Source organism: Aythya fuligula, chromosome 1 (genome assembly GCF_009819795.1).
Source record: "Aythya fuligula isolate bAytFul2 chromosome 1, bAytFul2.pri, whole genome shotgun sequence".
Taxonomy (NCBI): domain Eukaryota; kingdom Metazoa; phylum Chordata; class Aves; order Anseriformes; family Anatidae; genus Aythya; species Aythya fuligula.
The window spans coordinates 111,009,169-111,033,198 of record NC_045559.1 but is presented as its reverse complement, the minus strand read 5'-3'; the positions used below and the strand labels follow the sequence as shown (position 1 = coordinate 111,033,198).

Below are 24,030 nucleotides of genomic sequence, written 5' to 3'. Positions count from 1 at the left end.
TTTTAGGTGTGCTCTGATACCATGAAAATAGTAGGTAGTACAGCCTATACTATGCACAGTGTAAAGAGTTAACTTAATAGAAAATAGTCACAATTCAGTACAAAACTGATTTGAAATCTTCATACCTGCATGTCACTTATGCATCATATTGCTGCTGCTTATTTGCACTATTAAAATCCTTACCTTTTTTTTTTTTTTTCATAAAATTATCTCCTATGGACTTTTTTCAGCTTTTTAGTTTTATGCTCTCTCTTGTCCTTCAAAATGTCAACCAAATCTCAAAATCCACCTCAAAATATCCTCTTAAATGAACAAAATTCTCTGACCTCTAGGAGCATGAACAAAACACCCAGCTTAAATCTAAGTCTTTAACTGTTTCTTGTGCTATTAGTCCGAATAATCAAGTGTTGCTCACCCAAAGGCCACAAACATCACTAACCTGTATCATGTCAATTACTGTATGTCATATTAGTATAAATATGTCATGTCATATCAGTATAAATGTTCTGGGTATTGAAACTGAAGCACTGTTTATTTAAAAGCAATAAAGCACATACATGCCAAACATCTTCAGAAAGCTCAATATTTAGTCTTATCCCTCCCTCACCTCTGAGATAAAGTACTTTTTTTAGTAGAACAGAAGAAGTTTAAATATCCAGTAGTACTACTGCAACCTACTTGATGAAAATTTTGAATGGTTGATCAATATTGTATGAAGTTAATAAGACATCTTTGGAACACATGTTCTACTTCTATCAGCCTTATTAATGTTGTGATAAGGAACTAATAAGTCATCTTTTTATTTTAACTCTGTCATTAACTTATTTTGCATAATCCAAGTTGGAAACCTTCAATGAGGGTTGATGTCAATCAGTAAAAGATAAGAAAGGTGAACTTCTTGGGATTTCTACCATGGTGTCACCATCCTCACTTAGAAATGTCTCCCATTTGTGATGTGTCCTTCTCTACTGCTCAGACAGACATGATGGGAGCAATTTTTTTGTGTTGCTTTGCAATCTGTGTACTCTGTGCTAGCAGCCCACTGCAATCCAATTGATTTAAAAAGACTCAAGCACATTTGAGGTGATAATCACTACCCAAACATACGTTGAACTGAAGTCTGCCCAGTTATTGGCAGTTGTAGTGCACTCTGTAGACACAGGAGTTCCTAGTGATGTAGTTGTTTCATGCACAGAAACTTTAGGTGCAGCAGCAGCCTCAACTACTGGTTTTACAGATGCTGGAACTTCATTTTCAGGTATTTTCTCTGCATAGTTTGCAGGGAACCATCCAGTTTTTCCCTTCAATTCTCCACCAAGCCACCCTGGTTCTCCAGTCTGGCTTTCATCCACCTGTAGATGCATTAAATTAGAAGGTTAAGAAACATAACATATAACTGGAATTTTTACTTGACATAAAATCCTTTTCATCCACAGTAATTAACTTTCTTTACTTACAGCAAAATTATACCTTCATTATAAAAACAAGTTCCACCTAGGTAGAGTTTTGTTGTTATTATTAAATGTACTGTTGGAGGATTATGTTGTCAGCTATTCCTTCTATGGCATATCAACAGCTGAGGAAATATTTTGCAATGCAACACTGCTTTGCAATCCCTTTTTTTCAAAAATCAAGAAGGTTTTCTTGGTGATGAAGTACAAAAAGGTTCATTTCAGCCCTAATGCATAAGCCAAGCGTGGGTTTTTTAAACAGTTGCTTGAAAGTCTGTCATAGTAAACCAGACTTAGAGATACTAGTTCTGGAGACCCCATTAAATAGTGCTATTTCTGGTTTAACTAATGCAACATGCAGATTTTAACAAGTTTCCCCAGATTTCCTTTTTCAGAAAATAGAACAGAAACACAGCATATTAAAATTAACCCTTTTCAAAGAAATTCAAAACCAAACCAAACAAAACAAATCTACTGTATTTATTCAAATTAATTCCTCAGTAAAAAAAGAATTGCAGAAGAAAAATAATTCACCATTGCTACCCCTCGTGACTCATGAATCGATAGGGTGGTTAAACACTGACAAGGCATCTGGAGGTTGCAGAAACTTTTTTTAAAGAAAAAAGGCAGTAATTTTATTAGGGGTAATTATAATAATTATGGTAAATTTGGTGATCTAGCCATCTAACCTCTTTGATACTCTAGAGGAATTTCAGTTTTAAGGGTTTAAGCAAACCCTTATATACAAATATGTCTTGCACCTTTTACATGTAAATAATGTCTACTATCTACAACTATCTGCTGTGCGTAGCTGCAGATTTCCCTAGCAATGATCAAGTCAGCAGTAAAATCAGGCTAGTAATGGAAAGTCAGATGATTAGCCCTACATAAGGGCCATTTTTGGCAAGAATTTCTCTCAACCGTTTAGTCCAGCAGTAATCAGTATTTTAAAATACTTAGAAGTTTCAAATGAGAGCATAAATCAAAAGTTTACTGGTGCAGTTAACAGTACAGCAGTCAGTGAGAGATGCTTAAATCTATAATTTGAAATCACTTGACCCTACCTCCCAAGCATCTTGAAGGATTTGTTGTTAACAGTATGCTTCACGAGCTAAGGAATTAGTAATAGTATCCTTTTCAGACATCGGGGTTTTCAGAATATAATGACATTATACAGCAACGGCATACAGTAGTATCTCAAGCTAGCTGCTCTGACAGTTGGAAACACACCTACCTATTTATTCTATTAATTTTAACAATATAAACTGATCAGCTGTTTGAAAAAAAAAAAAGCGGGGGGGGAACAGTGGTAAAAAAGAAGCATTTGTGGCAATGGTGTAAACGAGTTGCTTTAGATAAGGGTGGGAACGTTGTTTTGCAGAGAAGTGACTCAAACTGAAGCAGCAAAGCCTCTGCCTCTGATTGTCCCTAGGTTACTCATTTGAGCTGCTGATAGATTGCTTTGCTTTACTCCATGTCTTGACTCTTTGACTGCCTACTATTGTAATTTCTATCCCACACTCCTCTTTTGGTGCAAAACAATCCATTATTTCTGCTTTTTGTTGCACCCATCTTCTGTCTCAGCCCCTATTAACTCAAAGCGAAATGAATGGAGTACATGCTTGACCGGTTCAATGTGGTTTTACTGCAGTGCAGAGCAAAATTTCCACTGCAGCACTGAATAGGATTGTTAGAGCAGCAGTATGAGTGATGGGAGGTCACAGCAGAGGGTGAATCTTGGGAGAGCAAGCGAGAAATGGTTTGCATCAGCACCTGATGCAAAGTTTAAAATCTAAACAGTAATAATATACACGCAGTTTGGACTCTCATTCAGTTTTCAGGTAGTAACTAGAATCATTAATATACAAAAGAATAATCACAGCAAGACCAAAAGTCTGTTACCATGACCTTCTAAAATGGCCATCCTTGAAACAAATCACAGCAATACAAAAACCACTGTGAGTTTTCAGAAAAAAATATGTTTTGTACAAGCAGACAAAAAAAATACCAAAGGGATTTTTAAAGCTACTGATTTAATGTCTCCTTAGGAGAGTTTTAAGTTAAAATTATTCTTAAAACAGCTTATTAAGATACTCAAATGTATGCTTATTCAGTCAAATTAGGTTTTCATCATATACTCATGAAAAGACACTTTGAAATATCATTTTCACTTTATAATTCATTAAAAATGTTCTCTCAGTCATTCATATAAAATATAATCTGCATCTCTTTTTGTAGTACAGTACTAGAACTTTAAATACATTCCTTCAAACCTTTTAAAAATTAATTTGTTCCAATTTCCTTATATTTTTACACCCACCATCCCAAGTCCCTACAACAGACTTTTATTGCAGATATTTTTTTTTCCAAAATACAACTAGACTTTAAATGTACACCTGAACACTGCATTACAGTGTGTGTATTTTTCATTTATTTAACTGTCCTTTAGAGCCACAGCTTACAAATTCTCGTTCCCTGTGGTTCAACACAACAAACAACAGAGGTTACAGCAATACCATTCCTAGATACAGAAGCATTAGGCACAGTTAATATCTCTGTCAGCTCTGCAGAGGCCTACCCCGCTTTGAGCTGGCTTGCGTATCACTAGCAGTTCATGTACACAAAAACAGAAGTCCTGCTTTACAGTAGCAATTAATTCTACATATGAAGTCAAAACCTAATACTCTCCAAAAAGTATTTAATGAAAGCTAACCAGAGTATCATAGTCTGTTTTGTTTAGCTACCCATTGAATTGTCGTTTTAATTCTACTTCATGTGTAGGCCTTTGGTCTCGCTACTGGGTTTCCTAGTACAATGCTGAATATAAGCTCTGCACGCCAGAGGCCATATGTTGATTACGCCTACGCAGGGTCTAAGACAACAAGGCTGCCTATGTACCCAATACAAAGAACAGTCCTTCTAACTTTCACAATCAACAGCCAACAAAACCGACAACAAACTACCATTATCATATTGACTTAGACTTCTCGTTTAAGCTTCTTTTATGAACTTTCTATTTAACTTATGTTCTACTATCAGAGCCACTGCAGTTCAGTAACTCCGTAATTCAACTGTATTTCACTGAATTGTACTTGTTTATTTAAATAAACTGCATTATATCAAAGAGTGCCAGTAACAACAGAATCCATTCACTTACTCCAAGATGGAGCCTAACAACAGCAAATGCCAGCAGGACCCGTTTTGTCAGAGAGCTATCCAAAGGAAAAGAATTGCACACATCGCATACACATACCCGTACACATAATAGAAACTTAAGTTCTTGAATAGACAGAGCCCTGAACCAGGCATGGCTTTCTTGGCTCAGAATATATTTTGTTCCCAAACAAAAGCTTGGTTAACTTATAGTTAGGGTTATAAATCAATCTACATAGTGAAAGGCCTCACAGTCTTACAGTAGAAGTTATTTCAAGTATGTAAAAAGGTAAGAAGCAGAGAAAGCAGAAATCCAAGGTAAGATGCAAAAATCCTTTAATTAAAAAGTAGATGTGTTTTCTTAAAAATACAGCCCATGCCCCACACATTCTCTAAACCATTTCACATATATCAGTCCTACAGATAGCTAGCACGTGTACTGGAAAGTAAAGCAGAAGAAAGCTCTCCCCATCTACACTTTTGCAAATACTTCTTTCAGAATGAAGCCTTCTTCTCCTTCATTCCTACCAAGACAGACCTCAACATTCATGCACAGTGTAAAAGTATATTAATTACACTGTTGTCAAATGCTATTTACAAGCTATACACCTATTAAAGCCTCAAGTCATTCTGACATAATGAATTCTGCAGTCCTGTTTAAACCCAGGATTTAGGCCTGTTTTCCATGTGCTCTGTCAATGGATGTGTGCTTCAGCTGGATTCTTTGCTCATAGCAGTGACAGTTTGGGTAACATCTCCTGTATATCTATATGATACAGGACATGATTTCACAGGCCTGCACAGGCAAAGCCTTTTATAGTGTTAAAATGGGTAAATACTGAAGTTACCTATGTTAGAACACAATTACTTTAAGCAAAGTTTTTCTTGTTGCACACAGTAAACTCCTAACTGTAGAGGTCAGCTGAACTACAGAGTTGCATTTATGTCATAAATGAAACATCAGACACACTTTAACATGTAAGCTTGTAAATCATTATTTTCCAAAAGACATAACTGACTCAAACCTTGTAGACCCACATGACACAACAAACACTTAAGGACAGATAAGAGTCTAGGAATCCAAATGCCCATTATCAAAAGTAAATTCTGCTCCATTGTACTTAAATTACTTTTGACAATGTGAGTTGATTTGTTACTTCACCCTACATAAACTCAAAAACAAGTAAACTACATGGTAACAAAATCTGTATTTATGAAAATGAATAAATTGCATAGACTTCCTAACAGTCATATGGCACACTTACCCATTCCCTTTTAACCTCCATCAGGAAAGCAATGATTTAAAGCAAGGCAGAATTATAACACATTTCGCAAAAGTGTTTTACTTATATTAATTTTCTAAGAGTAGCCCATTTAAGCAATTACTACAGAGCAGGAGATAAATCCCACAAGGATTAGTCATAAGGTTTAATTATTGTTAGAAGTGTTTTAAATAAAGAAAACTGAGCTAGAGAATTTTTTCTTCTAGAGTAAGCTAAAATAAAGTCCAAAATAACATATAGGAAAACTTATGTTGTAACAAAGACTTTATTTAAAACATGTGAAGTGCTCCTTAAAATCACATATTTTTGGCAAAATGGTATTTCCCTGTGAGTCTACCTAATAGTGAGCACTTTCTGAAAAAAAATAATTAAAAAAAAAATTTCTTATATGTCTAGGCTACAATCTATTTCCCAAGAAAGAGAGATACAGCATTTTCTGAGAGCCCAAGGAGACTCATGTACCTATATCCTCTCTAATTTAACAGCTGACTGATCAATACTATTTCTTAATGAAGAATAATAGCACATTGCAATTTTATTCAGAATGGGATCAGACCTCTTCCCAAGTCATTCAGTACTGCTGCTAACACAGGATTCACTTAATTTCCAGAAGCAGATTCTAATGTCACAAATACCTCATTGTGTCACAGCTGAATCAACAACAACAACAAAAAAAGGATGAGAGATGAGGGCTCATCTCCCTAGAATAGATGCATTTCTTTTATAGATATCATTACAATTTATGACAGTCTACAAAGGGTATTTTTTTTCTAAAATCCATTATTACTGAACTGTGTCAAAATGCAATGACTCTTAAAATATTTTTGGAACACTATAATGAATATACTTTCCTACAGTGAACAAGATAGCATTTAATTTCCACACCGGGCATTTTCATTATGAATAGACGTGAGCATGCTAAGATCATACTAGCCAGTTATTAATATTAATACTGCAGTCATTAACAACAGAATTGTAACTTAAAAATATAGTTATGCCAAAAGCAGAAGACAGCTTTAGAGAATATGAAGTTTAACACAACAGTTATAGGCAGCCCATATTCCATTCTCTCATCATCTATTTTAAAAATGAATGGAAAAGCTTCTGTATCAACACACCTGCAATCAAATGTTTAGGTTTTGAAGTTTCCCTTTTTTTTGAAATGACATTTCATCTACTTTATATCCTCTTGAAAAGAAATGTAAAAGCGTCTCACAAAAGAGTTAAGTAGATAAAAAGCAAAAAATAAGAACAGAGTAATTACAGAAATAATTCCAAGTTACAATTAAATTAGGTCATTATCTCAAAAACTGTCACCAAAAGAATTGTAGAAAAAAAGCTAGAAACACTACCCTACAAAGACTTGGCTAATGTTTATGGGATCCTGACAGAAGTATGGCCATCCTGTAGCTTAGTATGATTGTTTCACTTGGTATTACAATGGACATCATATTTTCTTAACAAAGGCAGTTTTTAAAATTATTTTTTTTTAACACTGCTGTAGTACTACTCCCATAAAAAAAAAAAAATTAAATTTCTTATTAAAAACATACTTTTATCAAAGCCACTTTTTGATTTAACCCATAGCAGCCACTCTCTCAATACAAAATAACAGTAACTTTAACCCCTAGCTACCTTGAAGGACAAAAAACCTCTCACAATGACAACTTTTGTAAAGGAACGTTTTCAAACATTTTGCACCTCAAACACACACAGCTCAGCATACTACAGCTGATATGATCTGCTCATAGATTATGTTTAAACTTTACATTACAGTGAATTCTAAGAAGCTATATGTTATTGTAATAGGTAATCTGCAATATCACATCCTGTATATTTTGATATTCACTGAAATATTTTTTTCCAATTTGTAAAAAAAAAATAAAATACTGCCACATATAATTCTTCTCACACAAATGCAAAATATATATATATATATATATTTATTTTTTTTTAATATCACAATCCTTTCTTACCATGACTATGTCGCCAGGCTGAATAGTGATTTCATCGTGGCTTCTTGATTCAAAAGGATACAGTGCTCTATAATACACTATTTTTACATCCTCCTGAGCAGAAATTGTTAGAGGAGCTTTTTCTGAGCAAAGAAAAAAACACAGATACAAAAAAAAAAAAAAAAAGAAAAGGCATTATTTTGCAGTCTTGAAAAATGAGGCAAAAGTGGATACAAAAAAGTAACAAACCTCACACTGTCTGTAGAAAGTATATTATCCTTTTACACAAGGGGAAATAGGAAAAAGCGTGTTTTTAAATGATTGCTTACTATTTTCTCATCTTAATATGTATAATATTACTGCATTTTAACTAACATGATGTACACAACTATTTGTAGAAAGAATCATGCACTTACGATGCAACATACATGACTTCTCAAATGCATCACTGATTTTGTAGATTATATCTGAGCAGTAAGCCATAGATTCAATTCAAACTGTGATGTTCTTGCATGTATCAGTGGTATGCCCAATAGTTTTAGAGCCTGCTTATGCAGCAGCCTCAATTGCAGCCTGACTATACTTTGAAAAAAGATGTTTCAGAATGTCCTAACACACACGGATTAGCTGAAAAGAGGTCACTTACAGATGGTGTTTTAAAAATCACATGCTCGTATTAAAGATGAATTACTAGTGAAAAGAAGAATAGAGAAAAAAAAAAAAAAGATAAGCTAAATTTCTTTTATATAATGCAGTTCCTATTTGTGTATTCTGTCACAGAAGTGCCCTCAGCTATTCTGCCCAAATAATACCTAACAAGAATGTATAATTGATAAAGTCAACTCTAGATTAGTCCTAAAAGATAGAAAGTAATTTCCCTTTTATGCAGTCCTTTGATCAAGTATTTAGACAAATATTACATTCCCGATCAATTCTCATGTATATTTATCAAAACCACTTAAGAGAGTACGATGATTCCAAATATGGGCAAAAATCAGGTTATAATGCAGAGAAAAAGCTCTCAACTGAAAGAGATTACGTGCATAACAGAAGAAAGAAGATTATATCGTAGACTTCAGGTCATTTGTTCAGTGAGCAACATGCATGTCAAAGGGGAAGAGGAAGAAGGATAGCTAAGTGACACAGATACTATAAAAAAATCCAGATTTCTTAAAGTTTGTAACGAGATGCGCAGCAGTAATTTTTGACACCTTACGTCAACATCTTAGACCATTTTTTATCTAAGATTCTTCCTTCAGTTTGCACACTTCGAGTCTCTTTGACTTGTGTTTTATTCTGTCTGCTGAACACCATACTTTTAGGAAGAATACTGAAGCCTAGAAGAGAACAACCTTTTGGAGTTTAGAGCTCAAACCACTCATGATTTATTTCAATAAAATGAACAATTCAATTGTGAAACATATGGTTCTTCAAAAGGCGTGTGCAACGGCATTTCTTGATTTCTTCCTCTACCTGCATTTGACCAAGGAGCCTGGATGGCTGGCTTGACTGGTTCCTGATGTGGTTGGAAAAGCTTACTCAGTTTCTCTTGGATTTCCTGTTTCCCCTTATCCTCGCTTTCCTTCTTCTTGGTTATTTCTTCCCTTTTTTGCTTCTCATCTTCCTGATTTTTTTTTTGCCACTGGAGCTCTTCTTCTTGTTGCACTCGATCAAGCCGTTGTTTATCCCGCTCCTGGATTCGTCTGTTGGACAAGTAAAAGTGTTTTGTTTTGCTTTTTAAGTCAGTCAAACAAAAGACCACAGAAGTTACTTGTCCTTGTGCGCAATCTACAAAATAGATCTACAATCTACAATACCAGATCTGGTAATTTTATTTTTTGAGTTATCAACCACTCCACAACATTTTCTTACACAGTGGCTCCTAGATGGCAAAGATTGTATGCATTCATAAAGAAAGAGCTGTGACTCAGACAAGCGAGCGAACACTAATCTGTGTAATCTGCTACTAACTGCATGACTCTATTGCTTTAAACTGTTTTGTCTTTGCATCTAAAATTGAACTTTAATATCACTTTTTATTTTAACTCACATGTGAAGTCTATGCCTTTACAACACAATTCCACAGAACTCTTGAAAAGGCCTCAGCATACAGTGAGAAATTAAATACTTGTGGTTTGGAGCTGAATGTAAGAAGGGAAAAAGCATTTAACACAATTTCTTCTCGTCAAGAGTTCTTCAGAGATTTTTAAACACTTAAGCGTTCTTACTGACTGAATTGTAACAGTTTAACTGCTTCTTTATCAAGACTGTGATTTCTTCTCCTCTTTAATGACATGAAAATAAATCTGTTTAACTATGTTTTTCTAATTACCGTATGAAACTTTACATGCGTGTTTTGTAACAGTCTCTTACTGAGCTTACAGTGCTCTGAAAATTATAAGCTTTATACAATCCAGTGTCTTTACACTTTCAGTCCCAGATCTTCAATTTAGCAATATCAGTCTCAACATGGGGATTCAACAATATTTGTGTATTCTCTTTTCATAGTTTTCCATGGGATTCACAAATCTAATGCAACTGTTTTAAGTAATGAACCATACATACAAAAAAAAAAATTGAACCCATAAATAAGCCCTTCACGACCCTGTAAGGCTGCTTTTCATAATCTCTTCCCGAGCAATCTGAGCATCCCATTATATCACCTCTATGAGTTACTATTTTCATTTGCCCCACAATTCCTTTTAGTTAATCTAGAACCGTAGATATCAGCTACAACTATCACCAGATGTTTTCACTAATTTATTCTTCTATAGTTTTCTCTGAAACAAAACAGGCAGCAAATTATGCTCTTCCATTTCTGTTGTTCAACACTCACTTTAGCTTTAAAATGCAGGAAAAAGTCAGGAATAGTGCTCAAACAAATTGGTTCTACTTATTTTCTCAAAGCTACAAGCATCTCTAGGTAAGACACAAAATATCCAAATCAGAAAAAAAGTGGCAATCAGAAAATACGGCAGACCTGATCTTTCTGTTGTGGGGCAAGGAATAAAAAAAATATCCACCAGCTTCACGCAGTACTCTTACAGAACTACTCAGAAAATTTAACGTTCCTACCTGTGAAAGCCAACAAGTCCTTTCCACCCACTGACAGAGGACATGAAAAAAATAGGTAAGTATTGTCTCCTAGAAACAACTTTTACTGGTAAAGATAACTCTAAAGGGTTGTAACAGACACACAGGGTGATTTGATGTGTACTCTGACCTGTTCCACTTCCATACTTTCTTAATAACTACAAAATTAGTGAAAATTGCATGGGAACAAATTGGTCATTACAGACTTGGCCTACTGTATAGCACATATTTCATCCAAGAGTGCCAAGAATTTCTGGCCAAAATACTTAAGGGTAGAAATTCACTTTCCAAATGGTAGGTTGGCACCAGAGGGCAAATATCATCTTCTGTCGTTTTAAGTTTTGAGTTGACAAAAACATTTTCTGAGAGATCCCAAGGTACTCAGTACCTGTGTAATATGACAACTACTAACTCAGAAGCTAAAAAAAATCATCCTTGGTTCAAAACAAAACTGCTGACACAATCTCAGTATTTCACATCAGTATACCATGAGTACAGGTTAAGACACCAGTGATGATATTACTTACTCCTCTACAAACTACTGCTATACATTTCTGCCTTCAGTGTAAAGTCATCTAAAAATTTAATAAATTCACTGTTCTGTCAACCTCCTCTTTCAATCACTGAACTTGTCCTTGGCATGTTCATTTGTAAAGTATTCAGAGCCAATTACTCAGCAGTTTTGTTGCAACACTGAGGCTGCATCATATACAGACACAAAGCACTCTTTTTTTTTTTTTTTTTTAACTTCAGTGGTGTCTTACCTGGTGAGTTTAGTCAGATGGGCTTTAGAAAATGAATTTTTAATTTTGTTTCTAGTAGAGTAATTAATTCTTCCCACAGATATAAACCAAGTTTGTTCTAGCTGCTGGATTGAGAAGAGCAGACGAAACCGTACTTCAGGGGTAGGGGACTGATTTCTTGTTTTCTTAGAAAGTTTGCTTTTTCTGAAGTCAATACCTCAGATTCTTAAAGGCACCGGCTCTATGCAAGTAATTAAAGAATTACCCTAATTTAGCTACTTTCTATGTGCAAGATTTCTGTTTGAAGATGAGTTTTTTACTGAGACCTTGTTTTGGTTTGCCTGAAATATAAAATTAACTTGACTCACAAAGAAATAACACAGACAACGAAGTTGCTTTAGATCGCAATCTATGTAATATGATAACCAATAATTTAAGATCCCTTGTTCCCAGGCTTTTGTGTTCATTCTTGACCAGTGTTTATCCAGATTGACAGCATAAAAACCCCTAAACTGCTAAAAATTTAATCAAGAAGCTACAAATAAATTATGTCAGAATAGAACTGCTTGCTAGATTTTTTGCCATTTATTTTCCATAAATATATTATAAATACATTTAAAAAGTTATTTCCAAGGTGTATAGTAAAAGCCATTAGCAAAATCTCTAAATGTAGAAGTACACTACACCTTTTAAGTAATGCTGCTGAAATCTGTATGTGTCATTGACAGTTAAGAGTCACAGACAGATGTAGAAGCTCATCTCCACAACACACTTTTCATTCAAGAATAAAAAAAACCCTTCATTTCTAAAGAAGTTATTATCACTGAACCAAAACTTGTTCTAGGTCTTAGATATTCTTGACACGTAGTAACATATTATTTAGGATCAGATTATGTTCCTGGAAATACAAAGCTTATTTGACTTTTTTTGCAAAATGCTTTGCACTCCAGTATCTCCACAGGAAGGGCATAAACTAGAGCATTTTGTTACCTTTGAGCCTCTTTTTGCTTTTCTAGTTCTGTCTTCCTTTCTTGTTCCTTCTGTTTCAACCTCTCAGCTTCCAAGTTCTTTTGCTTCTGTAGTTGCTGTTTGTTATGTATTTCTCTCAGCTCCTAGACAAAAAAGTAAAATATGTGTAACCATACAGTATGTGAATCAGAATTAATGGCCCCGTAACATTTTCATTGTGAGGCAACAAAAAATGCAAATGGTTGGATATCTCTTCAAACTTTCAGCATAGCCAAATGCATTGGCAGGCATTTAAGGTAGGTTTCAAAGGACTATAAGGAAAACATATCACGTTTTCCTAAATTTTAACCTTATTAGCTTAGATGTTAAACAGTTAAGAAACAAGTAAGCCTTTTTTAAAGTGGAACTCTAAAAAGCTGACAAAACTTTGACAAAGTTTCATCTGAATAGTCACTTATGTTTTATTTCATTTGCTGATTTGTTGAATTTATTAAACTTCATACAAAAATCTGGCCTATGAACTGCTCATAATAGCAACTGCTTCAATTATTTGGTTTTATATTGAAATTAAGGGTGATTTACTAAAGAAGCTTCGGGATTGTTTTATGTCCAGGGGATAGAATTCCTTAAGCAACAACTTTGGGATGAAACTGTGGTACAGAGAGTATTCATCCATATACAAGTTAGTTTTCCTTTGGTTAATTATAAAGACAGTGCTTGAAATTTTTATAATACAAATAATAACAAAAACATCATATTTTCTCAAGATTTGTTTTCTGCATGAACATCTACTACTAACAGAAATACCAGTTAGATCTTGCATCTCTTTGTGTAACCTAGAGTCTAGATTTTTTCTGTTTTGAGTCTAAACTCCTCAGTATTATAAGAAACAAAAGAATCATTTTCATTGAAAATAGTCCACATTGAAAAAGAATAGTACACACAAAATATGCAGAAAAAGTTTATAACAGGAAATTGTTTCTAAATCTGTATCTTAGTAACGTCTGCTTTTATTGAAATATGACTCACATTGAGCAGGTTTGTTTAGTTCTTGCGTCCTTAAAAGCTTTATTTTAATTTACTCAGGCACCGAAATAAGTAATCTTGGAAGTACTGTGGTAGTTTTTCAGAAATTCATAATCTACAGATTAGCCAAATGAAGACCTCATGCAACTATCCTCGGACATTGACCAAAACATATCAAATTGCGTAAGAGAATAAGTAAATATCATGTGATTCAAAGGGCCCAAATCAGAAAAGTGAGTTAATTTCACAATAATTGCACAAAATTATTAGTAACTTCTTAGTTTTCATGCAAGTTGAAAGTTAATACTTGTTTATTTACAGATTAAATTTATAATGTATCTAAAAATTTCTGTCAGTGAAATTAATACATGAATTAGTGCTTAAAGACTGCACTGTGCAACATCAAATATTAAGATGAAGTTAAAACTACATTGTTAAGAGGAGTAGCACTTGACCTTTGCAAGGTATTAAAACATTTCTGATATATGAATGAAAGTTTTAAAAAGTTAAGTTGCATTTAGTGTCCTAGTCCTGAGTCACATTTTCTTAATGATCCTCAATTTTGAATTCAGTGAAAACTGAGTTCAGCATCATTAAAGAGATAATCAGTTCCTATACAAGTTTAATATAAACTCTGCTAAGGCCATGAAACTCATTGAAATATGGAGATAATTTGGGCAATACTATATTTCATGATTGTCATTATTTTCCATAGTCATAAGAAAGCTTAGCTAAAGGATCTAGAATAGATATTACAGAATATAAAATAAACTACTCCTGTGAAATCACCAGAATTATTCAGGCAGGCTAGTGCCTTTGGCAAAATTTTTAAACCCTGAATGCCCATGGTTATAAATATTCATGCATAGCCTTACGTTGGACTAAGGAAAAGGGATACTAAAAGGGCAAAGCATTAGCAATATTCAACATAATGGTTTCTTAGTAGCTGGCCCATGAAGAACAATGAGCAAATAAAGGGATTAGGATATTTCAGTGAACACACAGTTGGACAACTGCTGCTGGAGCTACATGTGGCCTGCACCAGACTTTTCTGTAACGTTAACTATAGTAAGAAGTCTTTTCCAATAACTGTATGTTATGAACTCAGCTTCTTTAATATTGTTACACTTGTAATATATTGAGGTACAAAGGATTTGACCCTTGGTTCCAATTAGTTTCTCTGAAGGAATCATAGTCACCATCTTCTTTGTATGATCACTCAAACCCTCATTTATATAAAAAATATGTACAAGTGCAAAGGACAACTATACAACCACAAATACACTAGCAGTTCAGTGATTTGCAAGCATTTATCTGAAAGGATATAGGTTAGAAAATGGCCCAGTTTGCCATATGGAAAACAGCTTTCAACGGTATTATGAATTTCTGTATATTACAGAACTCTCCACACGTGCAAAACAAAGTCTCTACAAAGCTCTTGAAGCTCAAAATACTAGTGCTGTGAAGTATCAAGTATCCTGAGTGGTATTCATGATTTTAACTAGCTGTTTCTCTTTCTGGATAAGGAGACTGCTACCCAAAGCACAGGTTGCTGACTCCTACATTTAGTTCAACTTTAGCACAGCCTTCAGTCTAGAAATCCTGTGGTGTTCTCCTTGCTCTTGTTTTCCTTCACTTCCATTCCCCTGCCGTCCCTTAACCTGTATGCCAAGAAGCTCAAGTTTCTGAGTCCTGGCTGATGAGACAAAGGAAAACTCTGCTTGAGGAGATCAGAGAGACCTGAGGTAGTCACGTATTTCTAATAAAGCAACACTGAAGACAACCTACTGTTACTTGCAAAAGTTATTTAGACAAAAGCACTTTCTAGGTTTGTTTTTTCTTCCCCTTTGCATCTTTTTCTCAAACTCTGCTGCATGAGCAATTAAATAGGAGTTATCACAAAGATACGGCAAAGAAAGAGGAACTAACATTCTTCAAGGGTATGAAGGCTATCTTAGCTAAATGAAAACAAAACACAAAATCTGTGATAACCCAGATGAAAAAAACGTGAGCTTGGTTTACTTTTTAACAAGAAATTTGTACACTAAAAAGAATGATTTGGTTCACCTATGCTCGCAGAACCAGGAGGAATTCAAATCCTCTAATTCAAAAACAACTGGTATTTTCCCCCATTCAGAAAAGCATCCTCAAATCTCAAATACATAAAAACATGCAAGAATTTGCAAGACCAAAGCAGTGCCTAGTACACACCAAACACTATTTACTTCCACTAGGTGTCTAACTGCAAGGCTAGCCTGAACTTTATATTTTAATTACAGTTTAGACAAGTTTATCTCACTACTGAACGTACAATATATACCACTTCTAGTGCCAAATAGGAAACTGAGAAGGTTCTAGCTATGAACCGTGTCTCCATGGCTGTCTGAAGCAAATAATTTCTCATATTGAGTACATACAGCAAGATCATTAACTTCAGTCCAAATAATTAATTTTATTTTTCCTTTTTTTGTCATTTTATATGTATGCTCAGCTAAGTTAGGATCTCAGGTGACAGTTTTATAAAGTTTCCCATAGACTTTTTAACACATTATTCCCTTTCAGCTCAGCCAATATATTAGTTCAGTATTTTATACAGTTTTCCACAGACTTTTTTACACATTATTCCTTCCCAGTTAAGCCAGTCTGCTAGTTCAGTATTTTGTGCAGAGATTTTCTGCATGACATACCTGTAACAGTTAAGAAAATCCAACCTAGCTAACACACCTAGCACTAGATGGAGTATTTTGGAGGTAAAAATGCAAAAAATATCCTTCCTTGCATCAAGTAGGAGGAAATAAAGATTTGATTGGTATCTCATGCAGCAGATAGATGCTCTGTTGCTTTGCCAAGTACCAGTGGGAGGATGGGGGAAGAAAGAATCACCATCTCCCACAGTGCTGCAGGACACCAACTGAACAGAATTATAGTAACACTTCAACAGTCAACAGAACAAAACATTTGCCAGCTGAATATTCAGCACAGTCCTACGCTCATCCTTTACACACACAAGCAACTTAGAAGTTGTACAAATCGTGCATCGTAACTCTGAAGACATAAGAACGCTTTGCTTGTTTCTGGTGTGCAGGACAAAGAATGTCTTAGTCTAAAAGCAGAGAGAAATCGTTACCTTTCCTCTTAATTCACAAACAGACTAACAAGTATAAAAATAATTTTGAGATGTTACAATAATCACATTTAGGTACCCACATAATATTGAATACGAGTTAAAATATTAATTTCATACAGCAGAATAATATTCACTATATACAGACAAGTGATATTGATATGAAAACCTTAACTTCAAAAATTTAATCGTTTAAGCCCAAATTTTGCCCTCTGACAGAAAGACAGGACAACTTAGAACACTCTTCAAGGATTACAGCACAAGGTTTCCATCAAATCTTCTCTTGAGACAAACCAGAGCATTTGATCCCAGAGGAAAGAACCCTACAGTTCTGTGCTCACTGAGGCTTTCCCACAGCAATACTCTTCTACCCAATTCCCCAGACCCCAAAGCACCTCTTCTGTCCTGGACAGAGAGAGTTCCTCCTTTAGCCCCATATAATAGTTATGGGGGATTTCATAAAGGGAATGTATTGCCATCTCCCTCATACCTGGAATCACAAATTACAGTGTTGTGTAGGAATGCTTAATATTAATGTTTTTTTCATTTACATTTTAAAATTCTGATGATGACCAAAATAGGCAATTAATTTAAAATCTTGAAGTGTCAAGATATGCAAAAGACAAAAATAACTAGCTAGTACCTTGCCCAGGTTCTAAATCAAGGCACACTCCTCATTTAAACACCAAGGATTAGATAAATAAGATTACAAAAACTCTTCTCTTTGGTTATGCTTTAGTGCTAGCACCTTTCATTAAATACTAACTTAGTTAAACACTGCACACTCATCTGTAAACAAATCTGGTAAAGTGAAGCACATAACTGGAGGAGGTTCATCACTCAGATTGAGATAGTTGTGTACTGCCTGAGTATGGCATGGAGACCTTTAGAAAGGAGTCTAAGTAGTTGACGCAGCCCAGGAGAACTGCCAGGCACTGCAGCATTGCGTCTTCCATTGCCACTGACTGGAAGAAAGAAATGCTCAAATGTAAACAGGCATTCATATGCAAGACTTGTCCAGTGCACACTGACTAGACAGGGACTGACAACAACTGGAACATGACACAAAATGTAAGACATGTTTAAGAACTTGATTCTAGCCGTTCACCACTTTTTCCAGGCACTGAGAACAGCTTCTCAGCAAGGTTAACATATTTCAGAAACACTCATTTAGTTGTTTTCTCCTGTGCAGTAACTCAGATAAGCTCCAAATACATGATTCTTTAATGCTGTATGAAATAACTGCTTGGTTATTTCATAAAACTATATTAAGAACCATTTTAATAGTTTTATTTGACTGTGTAATGACTGACCATTGCAAAATTTAAACGTGAATTCACACTGAGTGTAGAATTTTTAAAGGTAAATTATAGGAGAGCTATATATACACAAACAGGAAACCTAACGTAAAGCCTTCTATTATACAAAATTATTTTATATAGAAAAAACAAGTGTCTGGTTACATTTTACTAGTACCTGTATCAGTTTTAGTTATTAGCTTTCTAGGCTAGGATTTTAAAGAGTACTGAAAGTTAGACTCCTTGAACTTAATTAAGGACCTAATTTTCAACCTTGTTACAAACTCAGTCACTTATTCTGTAGTCAAATACATCGCAACCCACAAGACTATTATATTCTTTGATAAAATACCTCAAATAGGATTTTAAGAGATATCTGACAAGCTCCAAGCTAAGGTGCCTATTTCTTTGCCAAACAAGTACACTTGGTCAATTTTGTGGCTTTAGACTTTAGACTTTTAGACTTTGTGGCCACAGTGGCACCCTAGAAGCCAGGTAATTCTAAGAACTACCAGTTAGCTCAAACCATGTGGCTCTAGCTACAGATATTCAATAGAGATACCTGGATCTACCTCCTTTGAAACATTAATAATAATTCAAGCTCCAGAAAGTTTTTGAAAAGTAAGCGATTCTATGAACGTTTCAAACTCTTGAGATGTTAACTTGAAAAAGAAGTAACTGAAGTATTTGAGATCTAAAGGATTAATGGGAAGAAATTTAAATCAGTTGCTTTGGAAGGATGAAAAAAGATTAACTGAGAAAAAAAAAAAAAAAGCAAAAAAAAACAAACTTTCAATTATCTCCCTAGTCACTTGTATATGCTATTAAGACAAGAAGCAAATAGGAGGTAATTTAACATCAGTTTTGTATATTCACTTACTGCAGAACATAGAATTGTAATATGGAGGCAAATGCAGTGCAACCCACTGTATCTGATATGTTAAAAAGTTGACCTGTAACCTAAAATACCTTAGAACATCAAGTAAGCCTTACAGTCACATCAACAAAAAGGCACGCTAGACACTAGTTAAACTGTTCACTTTAACTTGCACTATCTCAACATATTTATCAGATACCGGTGGATCAAGTGTTATCTGTTTTAAGAGAATTAATCATAGTGTTGCAAAATTTAAGTGGTGTATTCACATGGAAGATAATAGAACAGATATTCATAGCCAAAACATGAGGAATAGATCTCAGCAATGATAACAAAAGGTCATGGTTCCATGTTGCTGTCAATTTTACTGTCTCTTCAAGCATTTCATCAAAACTAGTAAGTTAGCTTGGCATATGTTCTCAGAGAGCAGTAGGAACTCTGGGAATTCACAAAAAATACCACATCATTCTGCTACTAGACCAGAAGTCAGCTGTATTATAGAAAACAAGGTGAGCACCAGTGCCTCTCTATTACTCGACAGAGAACAACAGCTGCCCAAGGCAGCATCAATTTGGGTGTTGCTGTTCTAACAGCTACCCCATCCAGCGTGCATCTCAGTTATATATTAGGGCAACAAAGGAAGGGTAGATCACCATAGAAATGGCCTATGAATTAAAAACTACCAGATAATTTAGGAACAGCCTTAATTAAAAATGGAGATTAAATTTTATTCATTTAATAGAAAGACATTTTTAAGATAAATCTTTAAGTGTGTCCCATTTGTACATATTTCCCTTTAGTTTTGAAGTTAAAGAAGCCCTTATTATATTTAGAGCTCAGATATGGTTGAATTTTTGATATATTATGTGAAAAGGATTTACATTTCAATGTGAGCACTGTACAGTTGACTGATAACTATACAAATTGCAAGATATTTTAGCACCAAATTAACCTGTTATACTTATGTGCTGTTACTACTAAATAAGCAAACAAGACATTCTTCTGTTAGTTGGGGAAATTATTACCAAATAGAAAAAAAAAAGCCATCTTTCCAATGGCAGCTTCTTAAAGTTGTCACAGGTTTTTGACTGTTTAGATTAAAAGAATTATTCCAGTTCCTGGACTCCTTTGTGTTGAGCACCATTATTATCTAAGGCATAGTTGTGTTCTGGCTTCATTTCAGGACAGAACTTCCACTTCACAGAAACCCTACCAAAACTAAGAGTTTCAGGAAATCTTTCACTAACTTTGCGCACAAAGTCTCACATGCAAGGTGTTCTGAAAACTTCCTCCACAAGGATAATGGCCATTCAACTACTGCTGTACACACAGGATCTTCCAAGCAGCTTCTCTTCCAATGGGATTGCCACAATCACCCTATGCTAAACCCAGGAAAAGGCACATCTTTGCAGATATTTAAACCTAGCAAAAAAGACATCCAGGCCTTCAAAAATGCATCTTGCACATCTAGTGAAATGACAAAAGGGAGAAGATACAACTCCCTCTGTTCCCACCTCCCGGTTTCATTAGTACAACTGCCCCACTGCCTCATTTTTGCTTCTTAAACTCTTCTCTTCAAGCAAACACAGAAAACTGCAGCAAGGCAAAAATACTAACATTCAGCATCACAAAATGGTCTTCCTGTCAAGCACTGTGTCTACATATTGTGAAATCGAGAACAGGATATCCTCAGTTTAAGAAAGGCTGCTGAAGTTATCCTAAAAACTGTCCTCGTGACTAATTCTCAGCATATAAAGTGATAACTAAGATTTGAACACAGAAATTAATTTTCCCCTTAAGCTGCAAAATAGCTTACCATTAGATGATGTATTCTAAGACAGATGGCAGACATTCTGATAAACCAATGTCTTTGTTTAATGTGAATTTTCAGTTTTTAATCATTAGCTTGTTATTTGTTGAGCCCTTCAGTATTTTAAAAAATAAATTTAAGTAGTTGTTTGGTTTTTTTTTTATGTCATGGGACTAAGATTATTCACCCCCCTCTCTGCCCATTTATAAACTGTTTGGGTCACCTATGAACAAACCAAGTACTGACACTAATTTTAGAACAAATATTCTTTGATCTTCAAATTGGTTCAAAAGGACTCCGTTAAAAAGAAAAACACACACAAAAAGCAGAATGTGTTATAATGTGCCCAGAGAGATAGAGGAAATGCAAATAAGGTAAACTGTTCTGTTTCCTTTTAAAGTTAATTGAATATTTAGTTTGGTTTTATGTTTGGTATGACTCTCCGGAGATTATCCCTTTCTGCTTCCTTCCCTGCTATTGGTATGGTCTACAGTTTTTTATTTTTCTTATAGTTATTAGTAATTTTAGTATTGAAAGCAGGTATTTGTTGCTTAACTTCCAATACACCTTCCTTTCTAAAGCACATGATATAGTCATAGCTGATCTAATTTCAAAAGGACTACAGAAACTTTAATGTATTGATCATTGTGCTTTTCCTTCTAAATACCTGTAGCACAACTTTTTATATCTTGCAGGAAATTGAGTATTTTACTAGTCAGTTTTCACAAGAAACCATCAGTTAAATTAGCAGATAAAGTACTTAGATGTTAGAATATTTTATTACAAGAAAGAAAAAAAACACTATTAAAAGGTTGTAACTGCAGACTGATTTATAACCTCTCCAAATAACACTTCCTCTACTGACTTTTGCAATTTCTGTTATTTCCTTGTGCAGAAATAAACAAAAGCACACAGCTTCAACAAAAGACTGATCAATAAAGCATGAAACCACAAACAACAGACAGCTACATTCAGAAACAACCATGAGCTTATGAACAGCAGATAAAAAACTCTGTGTGTCAGTAGGAAGTCTTAAGTCACTGTAAGATTTGAAGTACTGATTCCAGCAGATTTGATGTCCAGCAGATTTGATATATAGTCTTGCACTTCTTTGATGCAAAAGGGCATAAACTGGCAATTTAATACTTGTAATAATAGATCTGGAATCAGACCTCAAATATATTCTTAAGTAAATTCTGCAGATTAACTTGATTCAAACTCTTTGAATGCTCAGTAGTATTTTCTTTAGAAATACAAATGATAGATTTCAGAATGTTGTCAACACTGACATTCTAAATCAATCATTTCAGTTCAATATATTTCTCCATAATCAAGTTAGAAAATGATTAATTGAACATTTAGAAGTAAGCATCAAAAAAGTCTAGGGTTACCTTGAGTTGATTATTGAATATATCAATTTCCTGAAGTTTAGATCTGGTTTCTTTTTCTACTTCATCTAGCTGGTCTCGAAGCTGTTGACGGGCTAGCTCCTTGGCTTCTAAGGCTCTTTTGATAGTAAGAAGAGAATCTCCTGTTTTTAAACATATTGTGAAATAAATATTTTCTTACATGGAGAATTTTATGTCACAGAAAGCAACATTTTTCAAAACACATCTTGAAACATACCAAAATATTACAAAGTACGCTGTGCATTGCAACATCGTGGCTTTTACTAACTAATGTATACATACACAAAAAAATACACCTACTATGCAAACTGTTCTGTTGAACTTGCTTCAGTTGATCATTAAGCAATTGCTTTTCTGGAATCAATCTTCCAAGCATCTGCTGAGATTCCTGAATAGAGGACAAGGAGAGAGAAAACAAGACAAGAAAAAAACAGAAAAGGTGAGTGATGACCTTAGCCATAAGACCTCTCATTTTCATTTCTTCTGAAATAACTCTTTACTTTTCCACAGAGTAAACCATTTATTATTGCTATTATAGAAGCACTGTCTGTGTGGTATGACCACTCAGAAACAGTTCTCTGCCAGTTTGTCCTGCCTCCTTTTGTGTTTGTTGTGTTGTGTTGGTTTTTTTTTTTTTTGAGTACAAAAAAGTAGGCATATCAAATTTAAGCTGCATAGTTGAGAACCGATTCCCATTAAATATGCAAATTGGCTTGGAATTAATTGAAATTCAGGACATAAAAAGACAAACATAGATTTCAGGATATGTTAAAACAAGCACTTATTAACAGTTTATTTCTCACTTTAATAAATAAACATCAACTTTGATAAGAATAAAACACAAATATTTTCAGTTTATTTAAAGAAAAGAAAATAAAAAGCTCTCACTTTAAAGGAATACATTATGGCCAAAAACAATGTCACACAAACTCTGATAGATGAGAACATGTGATTCCTAGATCTCTATATTTAGTACTCCTGAAAGAGGATTATGTCTTCTCTCAATTTCAACAAACATTCATACGATTTTGCACTGATAAATTACAGGAGACACTGCAGATGAGAAATTCCTCCTTTGGTGGATCATTTATATTCCCTGCTCTTTCTGGAGGATGAAGTGCTACTTCATATACCTTTCAGACACCTTGGCCTCCAACTTCAAGTTGTCAAAACAAATTCTAGAAGCATGATGTGAAACAGCTTATTTTATAAAGCTGTCCAAGTGTCAACAACTCATTTTTCAGACAAACTAAGTAATTTATTTCAGCTGCTACCCTGAATTGCAGGCTTCTGAGGAACCTCTGATAATTTCAATTTGTCACAAACGACTGTAAATGAAATAATACAATCCTAAAAGCAAACCACTAACCACTCAATACCGGAGTGAGTCCCATGAAAAGTTTTTTATTTTTCTTACAAGAACACAAGCTTGACTGTAGTGACATGACTTCACAGTTGTCCTACTTTGCTCATGGCAGTCTTTGACTGAGCCTCCTGTTTGTGGCTCATACCATATGCTTATGACCACAGACAACTCTAATCTCTTAGGTTTCTGAAGACATACTTAGGTAGCACAGCAGGGTCAAGGACTTTATAAATTCATTTAGTATAAAAATTAAGATAAGCTATGCATGTTACTATTAGAGGTTACACTGTTCAGCTGTACTGCCCATAGCATGAGTAGATCATTTTCAGCTCCTCAACGATATCATGAAGGACAGATACTCCTGTAATGGGTCTATTACTCCCTATGTAGAAACCAAAGAGAAACAGCAATATATAATGTAGAATTTTCAAATTATCTGCCTGAGGAGGCCTGCCTTGTTCCCAACAAACCAC

General features: G+C 34.6%; 1 protein-coding gene across 7 annotated transcripts in view; it reads right to left on the bottom strand.

The window, feature by feature from the left end:
- ITSN1 (intersectin 1) overlaps positions 1-24,030 on the bottom strand; it is a 124,160-nt gene that overhangs the window by 44,297 nt on the left and 55,833 nt on the right. For 3 of the 7 annotated variants that reach the window (XM_032203002.1, XM_032203040.1, XM_032203049.1), the window contains 7 exons: positions 22,492-22,579; positions 22,174-22,325; positions 12,669-12,790; positions 9,316-9,545; positions 7,864-7,985; positions 5,870-5,884; positions 1,108-1,352 (listed from right to left, as the gene is read on the bottom strand). In XM_032203002.1, the coding sequence (XP_032058893.1) occupies positions 1,108-1,352; positions 5,870-5,884; positions 7,864-7,985; positions 9,316-9,545; positions 12,669-12,790; positions 22,174-22,325; positions 22,492-22,579 (974 nt within the window). The remainder of the gene's footprint in view (positions 1-1,107; positions 1,353-5,869; positions 5,885-7,863; positions 7,986-9,315; positions 9,546-12,668; positions 12,791-22,173; positions 22,326-22,491; positions 22,580-24,030) is intronic. The other 4 variants (XM_032203032.1, XM_032203010.1, XM_032203018.1 and 1 more) reach the window with 4 other exon arrangements.